General features: G+C 38.7%; 1 protein-coding gene across 2 annotated transcripts in view; it reads left to right on the top strand.

Moving 5' to 3' along the window:
- Positions 1-18,313, top strand: part of L3MBTL2 (L3MBTL histone methyl-lysine binding protein 2) — a 49,086-nt gene that overhangs the window by 19,124 nt on the left and 11,649 nt on the right. For both annotated transcript variants that reach the window (XM_026694813.2, XM_087968272.1), the window contains exons 4-12: positions 1,493-1,616; positions 3,033-3,112; positions 3,564-3,681; positions 9,074-9,208; positions 10,142-10,230; positions 14,497-14,728; positions 15,262-15,338; positions 16,738-16,842; positions 17,702-17,849. In XM_026694813.2, the coding sequence (XP_026550598.2) occupies positions 1,493-1,616; positions 3,033-3,112; positions 3,564-3,681; positions 9,074-9,208; positions 10,142-10,230; positions 14,497-14,728; positions 15,262-15,338; positions 16,738-16,842; positions 17,702-17,849 (1,108 nt within the window). The remainder of the gene's footprint in view (positions 1-1,492; positions 1,617-3,032; positions 3,113-3,563; positions 3,682-9,073; positions 9,209-10,141; positions 10,231-14,496; positions 14,729-15,261; positions 15,339-16,737; positions 16,843-17,701; positions 17,850-18,313) is intronic.

The raw sequence follows: 18,313 nt of genomic DNA, 5'->3' as shown, positions 1-18,313 counted from the left end.
CAGAATAACTATTATCCTCAGCAGTGTTCTCCTTCAAATGCCAACAAATGCACAATAAAAGGCCACACTTGATTCTTATAAATAAGTGAGAGTATATTTTGTTAGATAAAAAACAAAACAAAAAAAAAAAAACACACCCCCCCCCCCCCCCCCCCCCCCCCCCCCCCCCCCCCCCCCCCCCCCCCCCAACTAAAAGTTAGATACAGGAAGTTAAGGCTGAAAAACACTTGATCTCCCTTCACAATTATACCCTCATATGTATCAGTGCTAATTTCATATAGAAGAGCTGCCCTATTACTACAGATTCATATTTTATATCATATGGAACTTGTTTTTTCTGATCTTGTTCATGCTTTAATGGATAAATTTATAAAATCTGTTTTCTGTTATCTGAGCAGCATTGGGGAAACTAGGAGTAATCTCTATGCCAATTTGACTAAACAAATATAGGGGCATAACAGTAATCCATAATCAATCCATATTCGTTTATTTGACTCATACCCATGTTAGAAATGCTATATATATGCAGTCTCATTTGTTTTATTTTAAAATTAGAATAGAGAAAGGATGTAATATACACATTTCACTTACATTAGCATTTGAAAGAGATGATAAAGTTAGTAGGAAAATAATGAATCTATAATTTTCCCCTTCTCTCTTTTTTCTTTCTCTTTGGTTCCCCCGGAGATTGGGAGGGGTTCCTCCCCCCCCCCCCCCCGGTTCGTGGGGCCCCGCCGCCCCCCCCCCCCCCCCCCCCCCCGTTGAAAGAGGACAGTTTTAATTGCATTGTATAACTCAAGAATTGCCATATAGATATGAGAAGCATTTTTCCTTGCTAGAAGGATCATATAAAAGTATAATCATGAATAATTGTTCTACTGTTATTAATAGTTTTCTGTGTAATGATATGAGACATACTGTTGAAGAAGAGGATTCAACTTTTTTCTCTTGCTAACTAAAATCTTGCCACCCTTTCTGAAGTCATGGGTAGGAAAAACAAGTGCTGTTCTTCCTCTTATAAATGTAATAAGATCTGTATTGTATACATTTTATTGCCTAAGAGCTCCCGGGAGCTTTATACAATTTGCAAAGTTATTGTAATATTAACTTCTCATGGGCAGAAACAACATTGCCAGATCTATTAAAGCCCTAGCTCATAGGAATTCTACCTCTCTGGTTCATCTTATCAAATACTTCTAATAAAGTGACTTATAACTTTAGAAACCTATAACAAGACTGAATCCACATATTGTTCTAAACCATTGTTTGCTAACTCTGTTTCATTAAATGAACATAACAAATTATATCACACACTAAGCCAAAATCAAACATAAATGTTCATGATGAGATATTTACAATATAGCAAAGAATTACTCTTTAAGAAATGGTTCTTTTGATTTGATATCTTTACTGGATAAAGTCCCAAGGAAGAACTGGAAATCTACATGTTCTTTTGTGTGTGTGTATGTCTTGTTTTGATACATTTTCACAGGGTAAACCACCAACAAAAAAAGCTAAAGTCCTGCACAAAGCCGCCTGGTCTGCTAAAATTGGAGCATTTCTCCACATTCAGGGGACAGGGCAACTGGCAGATGGAACATCAACAGGTCAAGATGGTAAGTGAGATCAGCAGTTGGAGGAACTAAGATTGTAATTACTCCAAAATAAATAAGCATTCATCAGAGTTCTTGCAAAATACTCATGGATGAGCAACTTTTACCCAAAATCAGGCAAATCAGGCAGGCAGATCGAGTTGCTTGCAGAATCACAGATTCACTCACAGATCTACCTTTCTGCAATCTGCTGCCTGAGTCTGTGCTGAAAAATAGAAGCTTCGGTCCTAAGGAATGTTCAACTCTGCTCTCAGGCTACTCCTTCCCCCCCAACCCCCCGAATACCACCCTTGACTGGGCCTCAGGGAAGCCTCCTGGGTAAAGGCAAAGCAGTACAACAGCGATTTAGATTAGCTAGAAAGCAAGAAATCCAACAATTTCCTGCTTTCTAGCTAATCTAAATTGCGGGGCACAGCTGATAGTTGGGACAGCTGATTGTCAGGGAAAAAAAGGAAAAATAGCAACTTACCAAAAATTAGGTGAAGGCCACAATGCAGGCAAGTTGGATGGCATGCATGCGAGATAAGGAGTGACTGGGCGGGGCAGGGAGGGGCAGGTGGGGAGGGGAGGGGAGGGGCCAGCCAGTGGCATGATTTGCGAACTACACAGAATCGTCACAACTGGTTCTATAGAACCTCTATAGAAACTTCTATGATCCAGTCCGAACTGGTAGAATCCCAACCTTAGATGAGGAGTATGGGCTAAGTAAAGAGGAAACATGTCATCAAAATTAAACGCAATATGAAACGAATGACTGGATAGAAGAATCACCAACTCCTTTTTGTTTTTAGATTATTTCAAACTGAATATATTTCAAACTGAATATAGTTAACAAACTTTCTAATGTGTTCGACTCTACTTTCTCTCATGCTCTCAGTCTATACCCTGTTTGAGTATTTCAAGATAAGTTTATATAGGGAAGAAATTCGTCCTTCAGGATTGGACTTAAAAAACTTTGAATTACATTGCAGGTTTGGCTGATATTTATTTAAGCAATTATTGATGTTCCCCTGCATGAGAGAGATTACCTTGGTTTACTGATCTCATGTTCTTTGAGAGTGGAGCACAAATGTCTTGGGTGCATAGTATATGGACATTTGCTGTGTCGGTCTATTTTTGGAGCAATGAAGTTGGAGTAGAGAACCTCTTCTAATAGTTTACTTACATGTGTGTGATTGTTTGATGGGAGAAACAGACCCAGCAGTTTTCCTTTTTAGAATCTTTTTACACATTTGAAAATAGTTAGGATTGGAGTTAGTTTCTATAATTTGAGAACCTGCTTGCTTTTATGGAGCATAAAGCTGTGTCTGTGAACTTTATTGCCAAATCTTTTTGTTTACCTGTTGTGCTGCATCCGTTTTCCATCCTTAGGTTTCTCTATACTTAGAGAACCTGGTATCTCTTATTTTGCATTCCTAGCTCTCAATGTAGGCTTTGACTGGGGAACATATCTTGAGGACCATGAATATAAAGCTGCACCTGTTAGCAGTTTCAAACATGTGAGTACTCTGTTTTTTTCAACAAGTGTGTTACATTGTGGGAAGTCATGGGAGATAGTCCATTCCTCTAGAGCAGGGGTGTCAAACTCACGATGACACATTGTAGTCACGCGATGTGTTGCAACTTTTTTCCCCTTCACTAAACTGGGTGTGGGAGTGGCCAGCACATGATGCATCCGGCCCGTGAGTTTGACACCCCTGCTCTAAAGCAAGGATGGGAAAATGAAGGTGTATTTGGCAATCAGTTATATCTGGATATGTGTAGCTATGGGACATAGGGAAAAATTGATATCTAAGATAGACATTACACCACATCACATCACATTACATTACATTACATGTGCATACACCAACATAGATACATACAAACACAAATGAACATATATTTTTTTCTCTTCCCTGCTTTGCCATCAGTTATCTTATCTTGCTTCCACTCCCATTCTATTTGCAGGTTCCCCTTTATGATCAATGGGAAGATGTGATAAAAGGGCTGAAGGTTGAAGTATTGAACAGTGATGCTGTGCTTCCCAGTCGTGTGTATTGGATTGCTTCTGTTGTTAAGATTGCAGGTAGATTCTTTGAGGAGGAACATAGAAAAGATTATGAATTTTCATTAATTTTTTAAAATGTGTACTACTTCCGTCCAAAAAGTTGATATAAACAAGATAAAGTGTTAAACTAGTTACCCAGAAGTGGTGCCTTGCCCTCATTAGATATATTCAAATGGAAGTTGGAAACAAAACATGTCGCAAATTCTTTGTTTTAGCTTCCTACACCTGGCAGGTAATTAGACATGATGGCCTAAATGGCTGTCTTCAGTTGTATGTTAGTGTGCTTTTCTTTTTTATAAATATTTTATTTGGGTTTTCACAAAACATAATACAAGTAAAATTTCTTTTTTTTTTTAGAATAGCATGGTCCCGGGTTATCACTTTTCCATACAGACACAAATTCAATTTCATATTCATCTTTGTGTTCTATTCCATATCTTATTACTATTTTAACATTTTCTCAAAAATTTTCCCTTTCCTTAGTTTTCTCAGTCTTACTTTTAATTATCTCATTCCTTTCTAAATTCAATTATATATATCTTTTTCTAAGTTTCAATACCTTTCTAGTCATCATATTTATACTTTTGTCTGTCCTGTTTCAATTTCATATTTTCTTTTCTCATTAAACAAAATTTTCCCTGTAGTTACTAATTGGAGTATGACACCTTAGTATCTTTTAATTTTTATCCATTCAGCTCTTATTTAAACTTCAATTTATGCCTTTACAATTATAACATTCAATATAACACATAACTTCCAGTCGAATTCTGCTTGGTACATTCTTAAAATACGCACTAACTTTTTAAAGAGAATATATTTATATAACAATAATAAATAAAATACTTATTCTATTCCAATTCAGCTCTATCATTAATGTTAGTTATAATCTTTGACATCTTTAACATTTCTTTTCAATAGGATATCATACTTCTAGGAACACTTATAATATTTCCATATTTTTTCATGTTTCTTTCATATTCCTCTTCACTTAAATTTTTATAACACATTTATAATAATTAAAATGTTCCCCTCCTTTCCTAATTTCATTCTCTCATTCTCTTTATTTCATTTATTTATTAAACATTCCATTACATTACAATGAGTATTTTATCTATCATTTTAATCACATTTGTTTCATATTTTCCAAGTCCATTTCTATTTCTAATGTAACAATACTATCTTATGTACCCTTGCAGAATCCCCCTTTCAATTAAGTTTTCACCCATTATCTCTGTGTCTTGTACGTTTTCCCTGTTTCTCTATGTCCTGTTTCTGTCCTTTATAATTTCTTTTCCTTTCCCTCTTCTCCTTCTTCTTCTCCCTTCCCTTTTTGACCCCTTCTCTCTCTAATTCTGATTTTCTCTTCTGTAATCCTCTCTTCTGTTTCTTCCTAATGTTGTAATTACTTTTCAAATTATTCTTTTTTTGAGTTGTTTTTTCAGATCTTAAATTTTTCACTCTCTTTCCCCCCCCCTTTCCTTTCTTTTCCCCACATAGAAATCCTTGGTCATTGAAGATGGCTTCTTCTTTGTCCCGCCCTTCTTGTTCTACAGGCATTTCTTCTTGTTTCTCATAGTTCAGGATCTCCATTTCTAAAAATTGAAATATGAAGCCAAGAGAACCTCTTCCTTCTTGTGCATCTTCTTTCTGTTTTTTAAGTTCCACTCTCAATTCTTCCAGCTGTGATACCATTTTAAAAACTTTTAAACAACCACCCGATTAATTTTAGTCCTTTAAATCCAATAGCCAAAAATCCAAAAATCACCAAGTAATCCAAATAATCCAAAGCTGTTTTTTCTTGCTTCTTTTTTCCACTTTCTCTTCCTGGGGTTCTCTTATCTTGTTACAAAGTTTCAGTTAAAATGTATCTTTTAGGAATCTTGTTAAAGTTTCACTGTTAATTCCTTTCACTTCCAGGTGGTCTCCTCCATTTTTCCAGATCCCACCCTTTTGTTTTTTTTCCTTTTAAAAGTTTTTGAGAATCCAGAAATCTTTATTACCCCTTTGACATTTTATTTTCAGCTTAAATACCTGTTAATGTCAAAGTGGATTTTTGCCGTTTCTTGCTTAAATCTCTTAGTTGTCAATATAGGGAAGAAAAGAAAAAAAACCCAAATCCTTTCCCTTCCCTCTCTCATTCACTGCTTCAAAGTCTTCTTTGGGAACAATGTTGTTCTTTATAATTCAAATTCCAGGGTACCTTGTATTGTTGTTTTTCCAGTTCGACCTGGTCAGCTAAAACGTTTTCTTCTTATCTTGCTCCTGCACATTCTTTTCCAGTTGAGTTCTTCTTTGAGGTGGCCATTTCTGACCACCGCTGCAACCGCCTTCAGGAAAGGGAGTAAGGCCAGCTGGGGAGGAGAGATGCGACTCTCCTCGACCCTGCTGGCAGTCTCCCCCCTCTTCACCACCTCTACGGGGTGGCTTAGCCCTGAAACCATCTGGCTCGTGGTGCTCCAGCGGTGAGCACAGATCGAAACTCTGCATGATGTCAGATTTCAGTCTGTCGCCGAAGAAGCTCAAACCGGAAGTCTGTTAGTGTGTTTTTCTGACACTATCTAACCAACACAATAATGATATCTACCAGATCATCCCGTTAGACAAGTCAATATTCCACAGTTGATTATAAGATGGGCAATTATATAAATGTTATAAATGAATGAATGAATAAATAAATAAATAAATAAATAATCCACTTATACTTCTACTATAAGCACACTTTTTCATCCATTCATTCTCACAGTTCGGTTTAAAAATAGACCCTTTCCAAAGAATCTTTTCCTCTTTTTCTTGGAATGATAACCTGCTAAATGAAAATGTAGGAGTAACTAGAAACTGGGATGCTGCCATCGGAAGCGTAGTCTTCCATCAATGACTTTTCCGTGGGAGTGGGGTTGGTTGGTGGGTTGATTGGTTGGTGGAGTCGTTCAATTTGAAGGAGGCTTTACCATTTTTTAAAAATATTGTTGTAAATCTGTATATTGTCTTGGTTTTAAAATGGGAGCCAGAAACCTGAACATCTACAATTTTTATCCAGTGATACTAGATCTGGTCTAAGCATTAATTTAACCTCTGCCTTCATATCCCTATCCCAAATTTAAAAAATTCAGGACTTCTAAGAAATTCCCAATTAATCTTGAAAAAGAAACAATTCCCATAATTTTGTGACAACCCCTCAGCCAGAACTTTTGTACATTCTCTGCTATGTAGTATGTATTATGAATCTGCCTTATTCCATTCCTTGTAAAGCTTCAGCCAAAAAAGTTTTGATGAACTTTCCCACGTTTCCAAGATCAGGCTGTTAGCAGGAGATAGTTAACTAAGAACTGAAAAACAGTACTGAACTGACATCTCATAATCTATACCTATTAGAATTTCAGGTTGAATAGTGAAGTTAGTGTCAGGATTCCAGCAGTTACTCAATTAAATCATGAGCCTCTAGCCACACTCCCAAAACTAAAAAGGATTTATTAGAAATTAACATTCCAGCATTAGCCTGGGCATAGCCAACTCTGAGATACGTATTTCACTGTCACCCTTGATCCTGCCTTTCCCCCCATCCCTCTGGGTGTATCATCCAACAAAACACCTCCATAGCCAAGAGTCATCAATCTTGCTTCCAATTAAATTTTTGAGGGACAGAAGCTTCAGCCATCTAATCAGTCTCTGAAGAAAATATGAATGGAATGTACTTTTGATTCCACACTGCTGCCTGCTCTTTGAAACTCCCCCCACTTCTTTCTGTTGACAATTATAAATTGTGTATACAAACTGCTTTATGAGTTGACAGTTAGCACTGGTGATTAGATACAGGAAAACTATAAAAGTTGTTGGGTATCAGTTCATCAAACTATTTCAAAAGACAAAGTTCATTGGATATTTAATTGTTTCCATAACTGGTGGGAGCTCTGTGATCTAATGGTGCATACAACCTGAATGAATGGAGGTGATCTACAGGAACAACTGGTTAAGATAAATTATCATTGTTTAAAGATTTAATGATAGCTACATTGATAGGACAATGTGTATAGAGTGGAGAGCTCTCTTTCTCTCTCTCTGGTTCACTGTGGTGGCAGTTGTGGTGCTTGAGTGTCTGGGCCAACGGGGCACTCAGGTAAGCCGGTGCAGGGCATGGGGGGCAGCTTCGCACTCCCCACCTTGCTTTGTCCTCCACGGCCTCACTTTGTGGCCACCGCATCAGTGTGTTGCTCAGCCTTCTGCTCCATTACTGTGGCAAGCAAGGAGAAGAAGTGGCTAAGAACTAAGAATAAAGTGAGGCGGGGGTGTGTGGAGGACGAAGCAAGGCAGCGGATGTGGAGCTGTCCCACCCACCCTGCCCTGGTTTACCTGAGCGCCCTTCAGCCAGGCCACCAATGCCAACCCCTCTCCCCCTTCCCCAGGGCAGCCACATCCCCTCACTAACCTCTTTCCAGTTCCGTTCGCCACTGCCGCATGCAGGGCAACTAAAGTAGTCTGTGAGATTAAGGTAAAAAAAAAAGTTCAGACCTTTCAACTTCCCATGAAAAAAAATATCTCGAAGGTCTGAACTATTTTTTTTTACATTAGTCTCACAGACTACTTTAGTTGCCCTGCACATGGCGACAGAAAACTGGGCCTGTTAACAGCTGCAAGGATTTCGTACGCACAACTCTGGAAAGAAAAAGGGGTTCCACCAGAAGGCATGGTTATAAAAAAAATAATAGATTGTATAGAGATGGACAGGCTAATGATGAAAATAAATAACAGAGAAGATTCAATTTACTATAGGGCCTGGGATGCCTGGGATGAGTGGTTTAGAAAAATAAAATAAAATGGCAATTAGGAAAAGAATGAGGGAATATGTAAATATACCATAGAGAAGATTGATGTGTAAGGATAAAAGATATTGATTTATAGCAAGAGTAAGATGTAATGGTAAAGGAATAAGTAAATACATATACTGAAAAATGTGAGGAGATACAAAAGATGTCCTGATGTTGATAACAATGCATAAAGTTTTATTTTATGTCTTTTTTAAATTTGAAAACTTAATAAAATTTATTTTTTTTAAAAAAAGAAAAATGGGCCTGTACACACGCACGCATGCTGAGATGGCATGGGCTGGGCCAAAGAGATGCAGGCCGGCCCCTTACATTTTCCAGGATGGCCATGCAGGCCAGATCCGGCCTCATTGCAGACTGAATCTGGCCTGTGGTCCTTGAGTTTGACACCACTACTCTAGACCATGGTCACTAAACCCCGAAACCCAACAATATCCAGCAGATACTAGCCATGAAAGCCTATATCAATATTTTGTTGCTAGTAATTCCTGAGAATTCCAGATACACCCTGGAATCTCCAAAGACAATAATCTGTATTTTTGAGGGTGAGGATTGTTCTGTTCCTGTTTTCAAAACTTCAATTTTGGCAGGTTACAAGGCACTGCTGCGTTATGAAGGCTTTGAAAATGATTCCAGTCATGACTTCTGGGTCAACTTAGGTACTATGGAAGTGCATCCGGTTGGTTGGTGTGCCATTAACAGCAAAATTCTGGTGCCACCCCAAAGTAAGTATCTTAATTCTTGGTCAGCTATAGAACTTTACAAATGACAATTTCCTTTTCTTCTCTTATCTAAGAAAGTTACTTTATATGTATTTATGCTAGTGATTTATACTACTGTGGAACAAATTAGGCAAATTGAAAGCATCAATGTAGAATATTTAAGTTGCATGTTCTCTGGAGAATTTAAGGGAAAGACAAAAAATGGATATGGAGGTTGTATAGATAGCATGGAAATTTTCTTGGCCTGTACACTTACTGAAATCTGTTCAATACCATTATCTCATCCAAACCTTTTCCAATACTTCTTTTATAGCTATTTGTTTTAACTAACAATTTATATTTTTACAATACTGTTCCATTTTCATTTTTAGAGTCATTTGAAGGTGCTTTCTGAATATGTTGAACAACAACTTAATTTTGTCTGGATATTACAGGAGTTGTAATTCAGCACATGTGAAAAGCAGTGGTTTTAAGAAGATTGATTTATATGGTGTTTTGATCATCAAACAATGCAGTAATACTGCTAACATTTCTCTTGATACTTTAATCCCTTTTATGCTTTGTGAAAATTCTACCAAATAAATATAAAAATTTTGAAGCACCTTCTTGCTTGATCTGTTTTTCCACTTAACTAGCACAATGGGGAAAAGTGACAGTATATAATACTTTGCAATACAGTATATATTAAGATTGAAACAATTATCTGTTTAGAGAGATAATACCATTCTTGGAAAATTGAATACAGCAAGGTGTTGATGCTTAATCATTATTTTTAGACCCTCTGTTCATCGCTTTCTGTACTGATTCCAGAAAAATGTTCAACAGGGCAAATATAACCAAAAAGAATCTAACTAAGAAGGAGCTTGATTCAGTTCTATGTACTTCCACAGATACAAAAGGCATATTGCACTGACTTTCTTAAATCTTTCTATACAGCTATCCATTCAAAGTTTACAAACTGGAGAGGGTACCTTATGAAAAAATTGGTGGGGGCTCGGACAATCCCAGTTGATTTTCATTTAAAGGTAAGGACAACTACAAAATTATTCAACTAATCTAGTTTTCCAGTAGTTCATTCAAATAAGGTATAAGTGGCAAGTAACTTAATTCCCAGAGCTAATGCTTCATAGAATACTTGGAGAGAAGATTTATAACCAACATAGTGGTGAAAGAAGACCAGTCTAATGTAGTATGTATTTTAATATTGTTTAAGAGTAGCATATCATAATTAAAATTTTTATGAATATCTTATGCATCTAGTAGTTAAAACATGTCTTTAGTCTCTGAAGTTCATGCACTCTCTGAATACAGATAATCCTTGATTTATGACTATTCATTCATGAACTGTTGAAATTATGACAATGGTGAAAAAATGAACTTTTTTCTTTTTGGTGAGGGAGGCTGGGGCCAAATTATAGCAGTTACAGTGCAGTACAGTCATGTGACCAAAATTTGAAGGCTTGGCAACCCACCTGTCAAACTCAAAAAACCAAGAAATCTCTGCCAAACAGATTTCTTTATTGTACTACATCTGTAGACAGAATCTTGCCAAACTGAAGCAGACTACTACTTACATGAAGCGGATACGGTGGGAACCATTAGAAAGGGGCTGTCTTCACTCTTTTTCACTCACACAAGATATTTGAACTGAGTTGACTTTTACTCCTCTGGAATGCACCCCTTCCTCTTGTGAATCCAGCCCACTGCATTCCATCAAACTGCCGGCACTTGTGAACACAGGAGTGCTGCAACTTCCCCATCTGCCTATATTTCCCCCCCCCATTTAGCAAGCCTCAACAATCAGCAGCATTTGCTCAAACCCCAGCCTTCAAAAAAGGGCACTTATTCTAATAAAACATATTTTAAATCAAACAGTATATGTAAATTTATTTTTAAAAGACAATTCAGTTTCCATATTTTTCACATCAGTGTGAAAGATTGTGCATTAAGTTGTACTATTTGTACAGTGAACGTTAATGATCAAAATAATGGATAAAAGTGAGTTTTTGAAAAATAAACCTAAAGACCAGATTTCTGAAATAAAGGATTATCCTTTATAGTAAAGGGCATATGGTCACTATAACAAAACCTCTATCTGTCATTTTGCTACCTTGCTGCATTTGCTGCAGGAACAAGAAATTTTCCCCTGCTGGTGATCCTTGTGAAAGTATATTTTACCCCTCCAAAAAAGTTATTTCTTTGTAATCAATATGAAGTAATGAAATGCTGAATTTAAGGAAGAATTTTTGTGTTTAAATTTCTCAGTTGAAAATAAGATATGATCATTTTAAGGACTTACTGCTCAAAAAGTTTTATTTCAGTATAGTATAGCTATCAATTAAATCAGTTTATGTTCTCTAATGATATTAAATAATGTTATTATTCATTGAGAAGAGATAGGAGGACAACAATTTTTCTTTATGTTATTTCTCTTATATATTAAGATAACTATACTTTCATAGCCCTATTACTAGTTGAGAAATTCTAGAGTAAAATAAAGCAGAATTGGTCTTAAAACTGGGGGGAAAACAGTAAATTCTGCCCCACCTATGAAGAATTTAAACGAACTTGCAAGTATGTCATTATTATCCCATCATCTCAATTCAGTGCAGAAATAGTGAAACCAGCTGGCAACAAACTGTTTAGGGAGCTCATGATAGTTATTGCAGCACTTCCTGATTTGCAGATTATTACTAAATAACTCAATCCATAAATATGAATAGTGTTTACTTTTTCAGATTACACTGTGATCTAGTCCTGAATCCTGACTATTGTAGACATGAAGGGGAAACTTTAATTCCACTTTCACTCCCATTACCGTATATACTCGAGTATAAGTCGACCCGAATATAAGCCGAGGCACCTAATTTTACCACAGAAAACTGGGAAAACTTATTGACTCGAGTATAAGCCGAGGTGGGAAATGCAGCAGCTACTGGTAAATTTCAAAAATAAAAATAGATACCAATAAAAACTTTCACTAGGACAGTTGAGAATAAGTTTGATGTTCACAATTTCCTCTTTGAAAGAGACCAGTAAATAGGGAACAAGAAGATGAAGAAAAAGAAGTGTGTTTTTCACACTTTTCATACTGCAGTGAACAAAAATGGCATCGTAGGAACAGGCTTATTCTCAGTCCAAAGGTTTTTTGTGATTTCTTCCTGATTTAAGGAAATTTGGGAAACGATCTCACTATCATGAAAGGTTTAATTGATTCACTAACCCAAAAGAAGATGATAATGACAATGGGAGGCAGGAGTCACTCTCTCCCTTGCAAGAAAGAAGCAGCCATTCTTATGATCTCTCTCTCTCTCTCGTAATACAGTCAAGCCCTTTCCAGCACGCGCGATCTGCCGCCAGCTTTGTACCTTGCAAATGCAAAATCCCGGGTTTTTGCATTTGCAAGGCAAAGCGGCAGGGGCGGATCGCGCATGCTGGAAAGGGCTTGACTGTATTATGGGGAGAGAGAGAGATCATAAGAACGGCTCTTACTTTTTCGTGCAAGGGAGAGTGACCTGCCTCCCACTGTCATCAACATCTTCTTCTTTTGGGTTAGTGAATCAATTAATTTGGGAAATGATCTCACTATCATGAAAGTCAGTGTTCTCTGCCCGTGGGCGTTTGGAAGAAACGCCCTGCGGCATATCCACGCGCGTGTAAGGGGAATCAGAAATCCCCGCGTTCAACGCCTAGCACGCAGCTGTGAGCAAATACTGGGAAAACCTGATTGATCAGAAGGAAGGATGCAAAAGAGGGAGGGGTGGTGGTGGACGGAGGTCCCACTGGTATTTGTGAAACACTTGGTCGGCAGCGCTTAAAGTCAACGTCCTGGCTCCCACCCACCCACCCACCCAAAGCCACGCAGGTCCCCCAATCGCGCAGCCCAGAATCGCCTCCCCCTCGGGGCAGCAACGACGCCCGGTGTTTCCCGAGACAAGAAGCTCCGCCGTGCAATGAAAGCACCCTGGCTCTAGGCTCTAGGCTCAGAAAACAACGCGAGCCGAGGTCACTTCGGCTCCGCTCAACCGTTTCCTCAGCCCCAGCTGCTTTCAGTCCGCTCGGGGGAGGGGGAGGAGGTGGTGGCGGCGGCTCACGTTGTTTCTGAGCTCTGAGCTCGCGGGCTCATAAAACAGCGCGAGCCGAGGTCGCCCGGCTCCGCTCAGCTTCATTTCCTCAGCCCCAGCTGCTTTCAGTCCGCTCGGGAGGAGGAGGAGGAACGAAGCTGAGCGGGCAGCCGGCGACATCGGCTCGCGTTGTTTTCTGAGCCTGAGCCTAGAGCTTAGAGCCAGGGTGCTTTCATTGCACGGCGAAGCTTCTTGTCTCGGAAACACCGGGCGTCGTTGCTGCCCGAGGAGGGCGATTCTGGGCTGCGCGATTGGGGGACTTCGTGGCTTTGGGTGGGTGGGTGGGTGGAGTCAGGACGGACGGAGTCCGTGAAGTGGGGCTTGCCTGCCCTTGCTGGCTGCCTCTGCTTCCTTAGGGGTGGGGAAGGGGCTCATCTGGACCAAGGGTGAGTCTCCCCTCAGTTTCCCTGAAGGATCTTCCGTAGCTTTTGCCTTCTCCCTACATCTTCCCTCTGTTAAAAATCCCCTACACACACACACACTTATTTTCGGCGGATAGATTTCGTGTCTGAGCATTCTCACATGGCGGTGGGTCTTCCCCCCAAAAACAGTTAAAAAAGAAAAACAATATATCCTCATGCAAGAACTTTTCTGCTTCCGATTACCCCCATGCTTAAAAGTTGCAAAGGAAACACGGAAGCAGGGAAGCGGCTGCCCAACTCCGGAGCTCCACACCATTTTTTTTCAGAGGGGAATCTGACTCGAGTATAAGCTGAGGGGGTTTTTTCAGCACAAAAAATGGGCTGAAAAACTCGGCTTATACTTGAGTATATACGGTATTTAATAACATTTCTTTTCTTCTGCTGTTTTTTAAAATAATTGCAGCTGAAAAAGAATGGCTAACCCATAAGCCTAAGGGAAAAAATTAAGTTTCCTACTTTCTGCATCCAGTGGTTCTATTCCAGATCACTTCCCTATGTGTTTACTCTGAAGAAATAGAAGATGGTGGCATAACTTCACAATATGTACTTTTTTTAAATGACTAGGTTAGATCTTGGTTTTGGGATATAGTAATGTGCCAGTGTTTCCATTTTGCAGAGTGGTGGGGTTTTAATTCCTTTAATGGAAATTAATTTTTAAAACTCTGGTTTTGGCTCTGGAGTTGTGGCGTTTCCCAAAGAAAATAATAGATCATCCACCTCCATGTCCACTTTCTGGTTTACTCAGATGACTGAGAGCATGAAGTATCCTTTCCGCCAAGGCATGAGGGTAGAAGTAGTGAACAAGGCCTGCATTTCCCAAACACGAATGGCCATTGTGGATACTGTAATTGGTGGCCGGCTGAGGCTTCTCTATGAGGATGGAGACAGTGATGATGATTTCTGGTGCCATATGTGGAGTCCTCTAATCCATCCAATAGGCTGGTCCAGAAGGGTTGGCCATAGCATAAAAAAGACAGGTGAGTTTTCATATTGGATGCAAACAGCAATCAGTCAGGATTTTCAGGGATTAAAGCCAGAAGTTTATATTTACCAATTAGATAGCAGTGGCAATCCTTTCTTAGTACTTGTGAGCAAACCAGACAATTCTTACCTACTTTGGCTCACTGGATTTTGTCCTAAAACAATAGTTTCCAACCTTTTCAGATAGACAGGCAGACAGACAACCAAAGGACATATATATGTAAGTGTGTGTGTGTGTGTGTAAATTTATTTTTAAAAATAAATTTACTATAAATTAATATATTATAATATATTAATTTAATAAATTATTATATTATTATTAATTTAATAAATTAATATATTATATACACACACACAACACACACACACACACACACATTTATTGCATTATTTTGAAATTAGAAATAATTTAAGATTGCTAATGTCTGATTGTACTGTACTATTTTTCCCTTTTAAAGATTATGAATAGCTAGAAATTCCCTCTCCCCCAATTCTCACTGCTGTCTTTATATGTCTTTCCTAATGGAAGAAAATAATAATGATATGGCAAACCATCCTACCTTCCGGAAGATATACTGCGATGCTGTTCCATATCTCTTCAAAAAGGTAGGAAAGAGTCTGGTTCATAGTGCTGTCTTGAAGAGTTGGCTAAAAAGAATTTAAAAAATGTAATTTGGATATATTCTGTGAAACTATTGAAATCTTTCTTATGCAGTACAGGGAGATGGATTTGGTAATGTCTAAGAAACACAGTGTAAGAATTTGGCTGATGTAGGGTAAAGAAATTAATCTCTGGGAGCTAAAGGGAAGACTAAACAGAATAAACTTTTTCCAGAGAGACAGAACTGGCTTCTAATGATTAAGAAAAGAATCACTCTAAGACTAAGCCAGCCTTCCTCTGCTTCTCCAGGCCTGAGGGTGGCCTCCCAGGTCAAGTGCAACCCTTCTGCACAGCTGATTATTTTCCCCATCATTATCAAATATTCATACCATCATGCTTCTTTCCAACTTCTCCCATATCTGAGGAGAGAGAGAGAGGGAGGGAGGGAGGGAGGGAAAGAGAGACAGAGAGATATTGAAATTTGGGAAATAATTGAGATATAAGTAGATGTGCTCATAGAGTGGTGTGGTGCTCTAGTGGTGAAGACACTCACCTCCCACTTGGAAGGTTGACAGTTCAATCCTAGGTAGCGGCAGATATTTCTCTCCTAGGGGGCAAAGAAAAAATATCTGCTGCAAACTCCATGTGGCGTCACAAAGGGCATTAAGTAAACACTTAACTCCATCCAGTCACCCTGACTCTACCCCGAATTAAGGGATTACAGGTTCATAAAAAGGGAGTATAAGGAGATGAGATCATATTGTGTGTTAAATCTTTACATTAATTGTAAAAAATGATAATTCACTGAGATTTCATTTTCATCCCCACCCATTTTTAAAATAACTTTATATAATTCTATCCCACTTTTGCAGTTCCTAGCATACTATTTAGGGTATGAACTTGATATCTTGATATCTTGTTGAAATTCTCATTAGCCACAGCCAGAGTAACCCAACATGGCTTGGGATAACAGAAGAAAATGTGGTTAGAATTTAACATCTCAGGAACTGAGACAATATTCCTTCCTAATCATCCTCAGTAAGAGCCCTTCTTTTTATGTGCCAACTTTAGATCCAAATAGAAACATGACGAGTGATAGAAAATGTGAACTAAATGTGTATTTTTATATATATTTCCAGCTGAAATTATTCAACCTTTTGCATGTTTATTCTGTAGGCTTTTGCACTGTATTGTGATATTAAAGTGATCACTCTCATCTAATATCTAAGAAGTCAGAATGATAAGGGAGCAGCTTGATCAAAGATAATCAGTAAGCTTTATTTGAAAAGCAATTAAAACGTCCATTGGACTGAGTTGTTGATGAGTCCACTAATCTCAGCATCTTCCTATAGACATTCACATCTTTGATTTCCATTTATCACTTTCTTCTATCATCTATTATAGGTACTTGCTGTCTATCCAGCAGGCGGCTGGTTTGAAGAAGGCATGAAATTGGAAGCTATTGATCCTCTGAATCCTGGCAACATTTGTGTGGCTACCATCTGTAAGGTATTGTGAAGAAGCAAAAGTGACTGTAGTAATACAAATATTCCTCTTGCTATCCTTGGTCCTGATGGAATTGGGAATTACGTGCTTGCTGATAAAGCTTTTATTAGCTAATCAGCGTTATTGAGATATAGGTCATCCTTATATTTTACCTGGGAGAGAAAGAAAGACTGACCTTCCTCCTATGTTGTCATATAGCTTTTTCTGCTTTTTCATTTCTGGAAAAAAATATACTTGAATGAATAAAAAATGGATTAGCTCCACTATGGCTTTTTATTGATAGCTCTTGAGCCTTCTTTCTGGTTGCATTATTAGACTTCCAATTTATAATTCAGTAGAAGGAATGCAATATAACTCTGGTTATTTAAACTGTAGGGTGCACCAGACTTTGCCCCTTGACATGTGTAAGTAACCAAAATGTAACTGCAGTTAGTAAATCAAGCAAAACTGAGACAGGAGACTTTGGGGGATGTAAAAAGGGGTGCTGAGATTGTTGAACTCACCGCAAGAGAACTAACTTGTCTTGTTTTTGCAGTGAATTTTAGACACATTTTAATAGGTATTTAGAAGTCCAGGATTTTGTGTGTGTGTGTGTCAGAGAGAGAGAGGGAGAGGGAGAGAGAGGGGGGGGGACTAGGGAATCAATATTTTTAAAGTAGGCTTTAAAGTAAATTCTTCATTAAATTCTTTTGTTTTCGCCATGGAAGAAAAGCGAAGAATCAATTTCTATAAAATAAATGGGATCACATGGTAAGCTATCTAGCTTTGGCCTTTCCAATTATATGTCTGCTTCAGATTTCATTTGACTTTGGTGAGGTTGGGAATTGCTACCATAAAGTATGTCTTTATCTAATGTCTTTAGGTCCTTTTAGATGGTTATCTTATGCTTGGCATTGATGGCACAGCTTCTGAAAGTGATTCTGAATGGTTCTGCTATCATGGGTCCCTACATTCCATTTTCCCTGCTGGCTTCTGTAAGAACAACAATATAGAGCTGACTCCACCAAAAGGTGAGGTCCCTGATTTGCTTTTTCTTAGTTTGCTTCTATGGCAAAATCGACACAGTTCCTTTTTACAAGATAGTTTGGGGGGGGGGGAACCAGTGGTGATATTCTACTGGTTTGGCCCGGTTCTGCTGAGCCGGTAGCGGCAATGAGCAGCAGAGACCAAACCTGTTCACTCCGACACTCTGCAGTTGGGCCCACCTGCCCACCCGGGCTCCCATACTAACCTTTATGTCCTGCTTTTGAAGCGCAGCTGCTTTGCGTGGCAAGCAGATTGTTGCGCGGCAGCTGCTGAAGCAACAGGGAGAGGGCAGGATTGCAGGAGGTGAGTTGGAAAGCCTCCATGCATGTGCAAAGTGCACATTTGGCACCATGTGCACATGCAAAGTGTGTGTGTGCGCGCAAAGCACACCCACCAAGCCACACCCACCAAACCAGTGATAAAAAATTTTTGAAACGAACCACCGGGA

This window comes from Notechis scutatus, chromosome 6 (genome assembly GCF_049901735.1).
Source record: "Notechis scutatus isolate UNSWTSFEM ecotype Mainland chromosome 6, rNotScu1.2, whole genome shotgun sequence".
In the NCBI taxonomy this organism is placed as follows: domain Eukaryota; kingdom Metazoa; phylum Chordata; class Lepidosauria; order Squamata; family Elapidae; genus Notechis; species Notechis scutatus.
The sequence above is the reverse complement of the archived record's forward strand: the minus strand, read 5'-3'. Positions and strand labels throughout refer to the sequence as shown.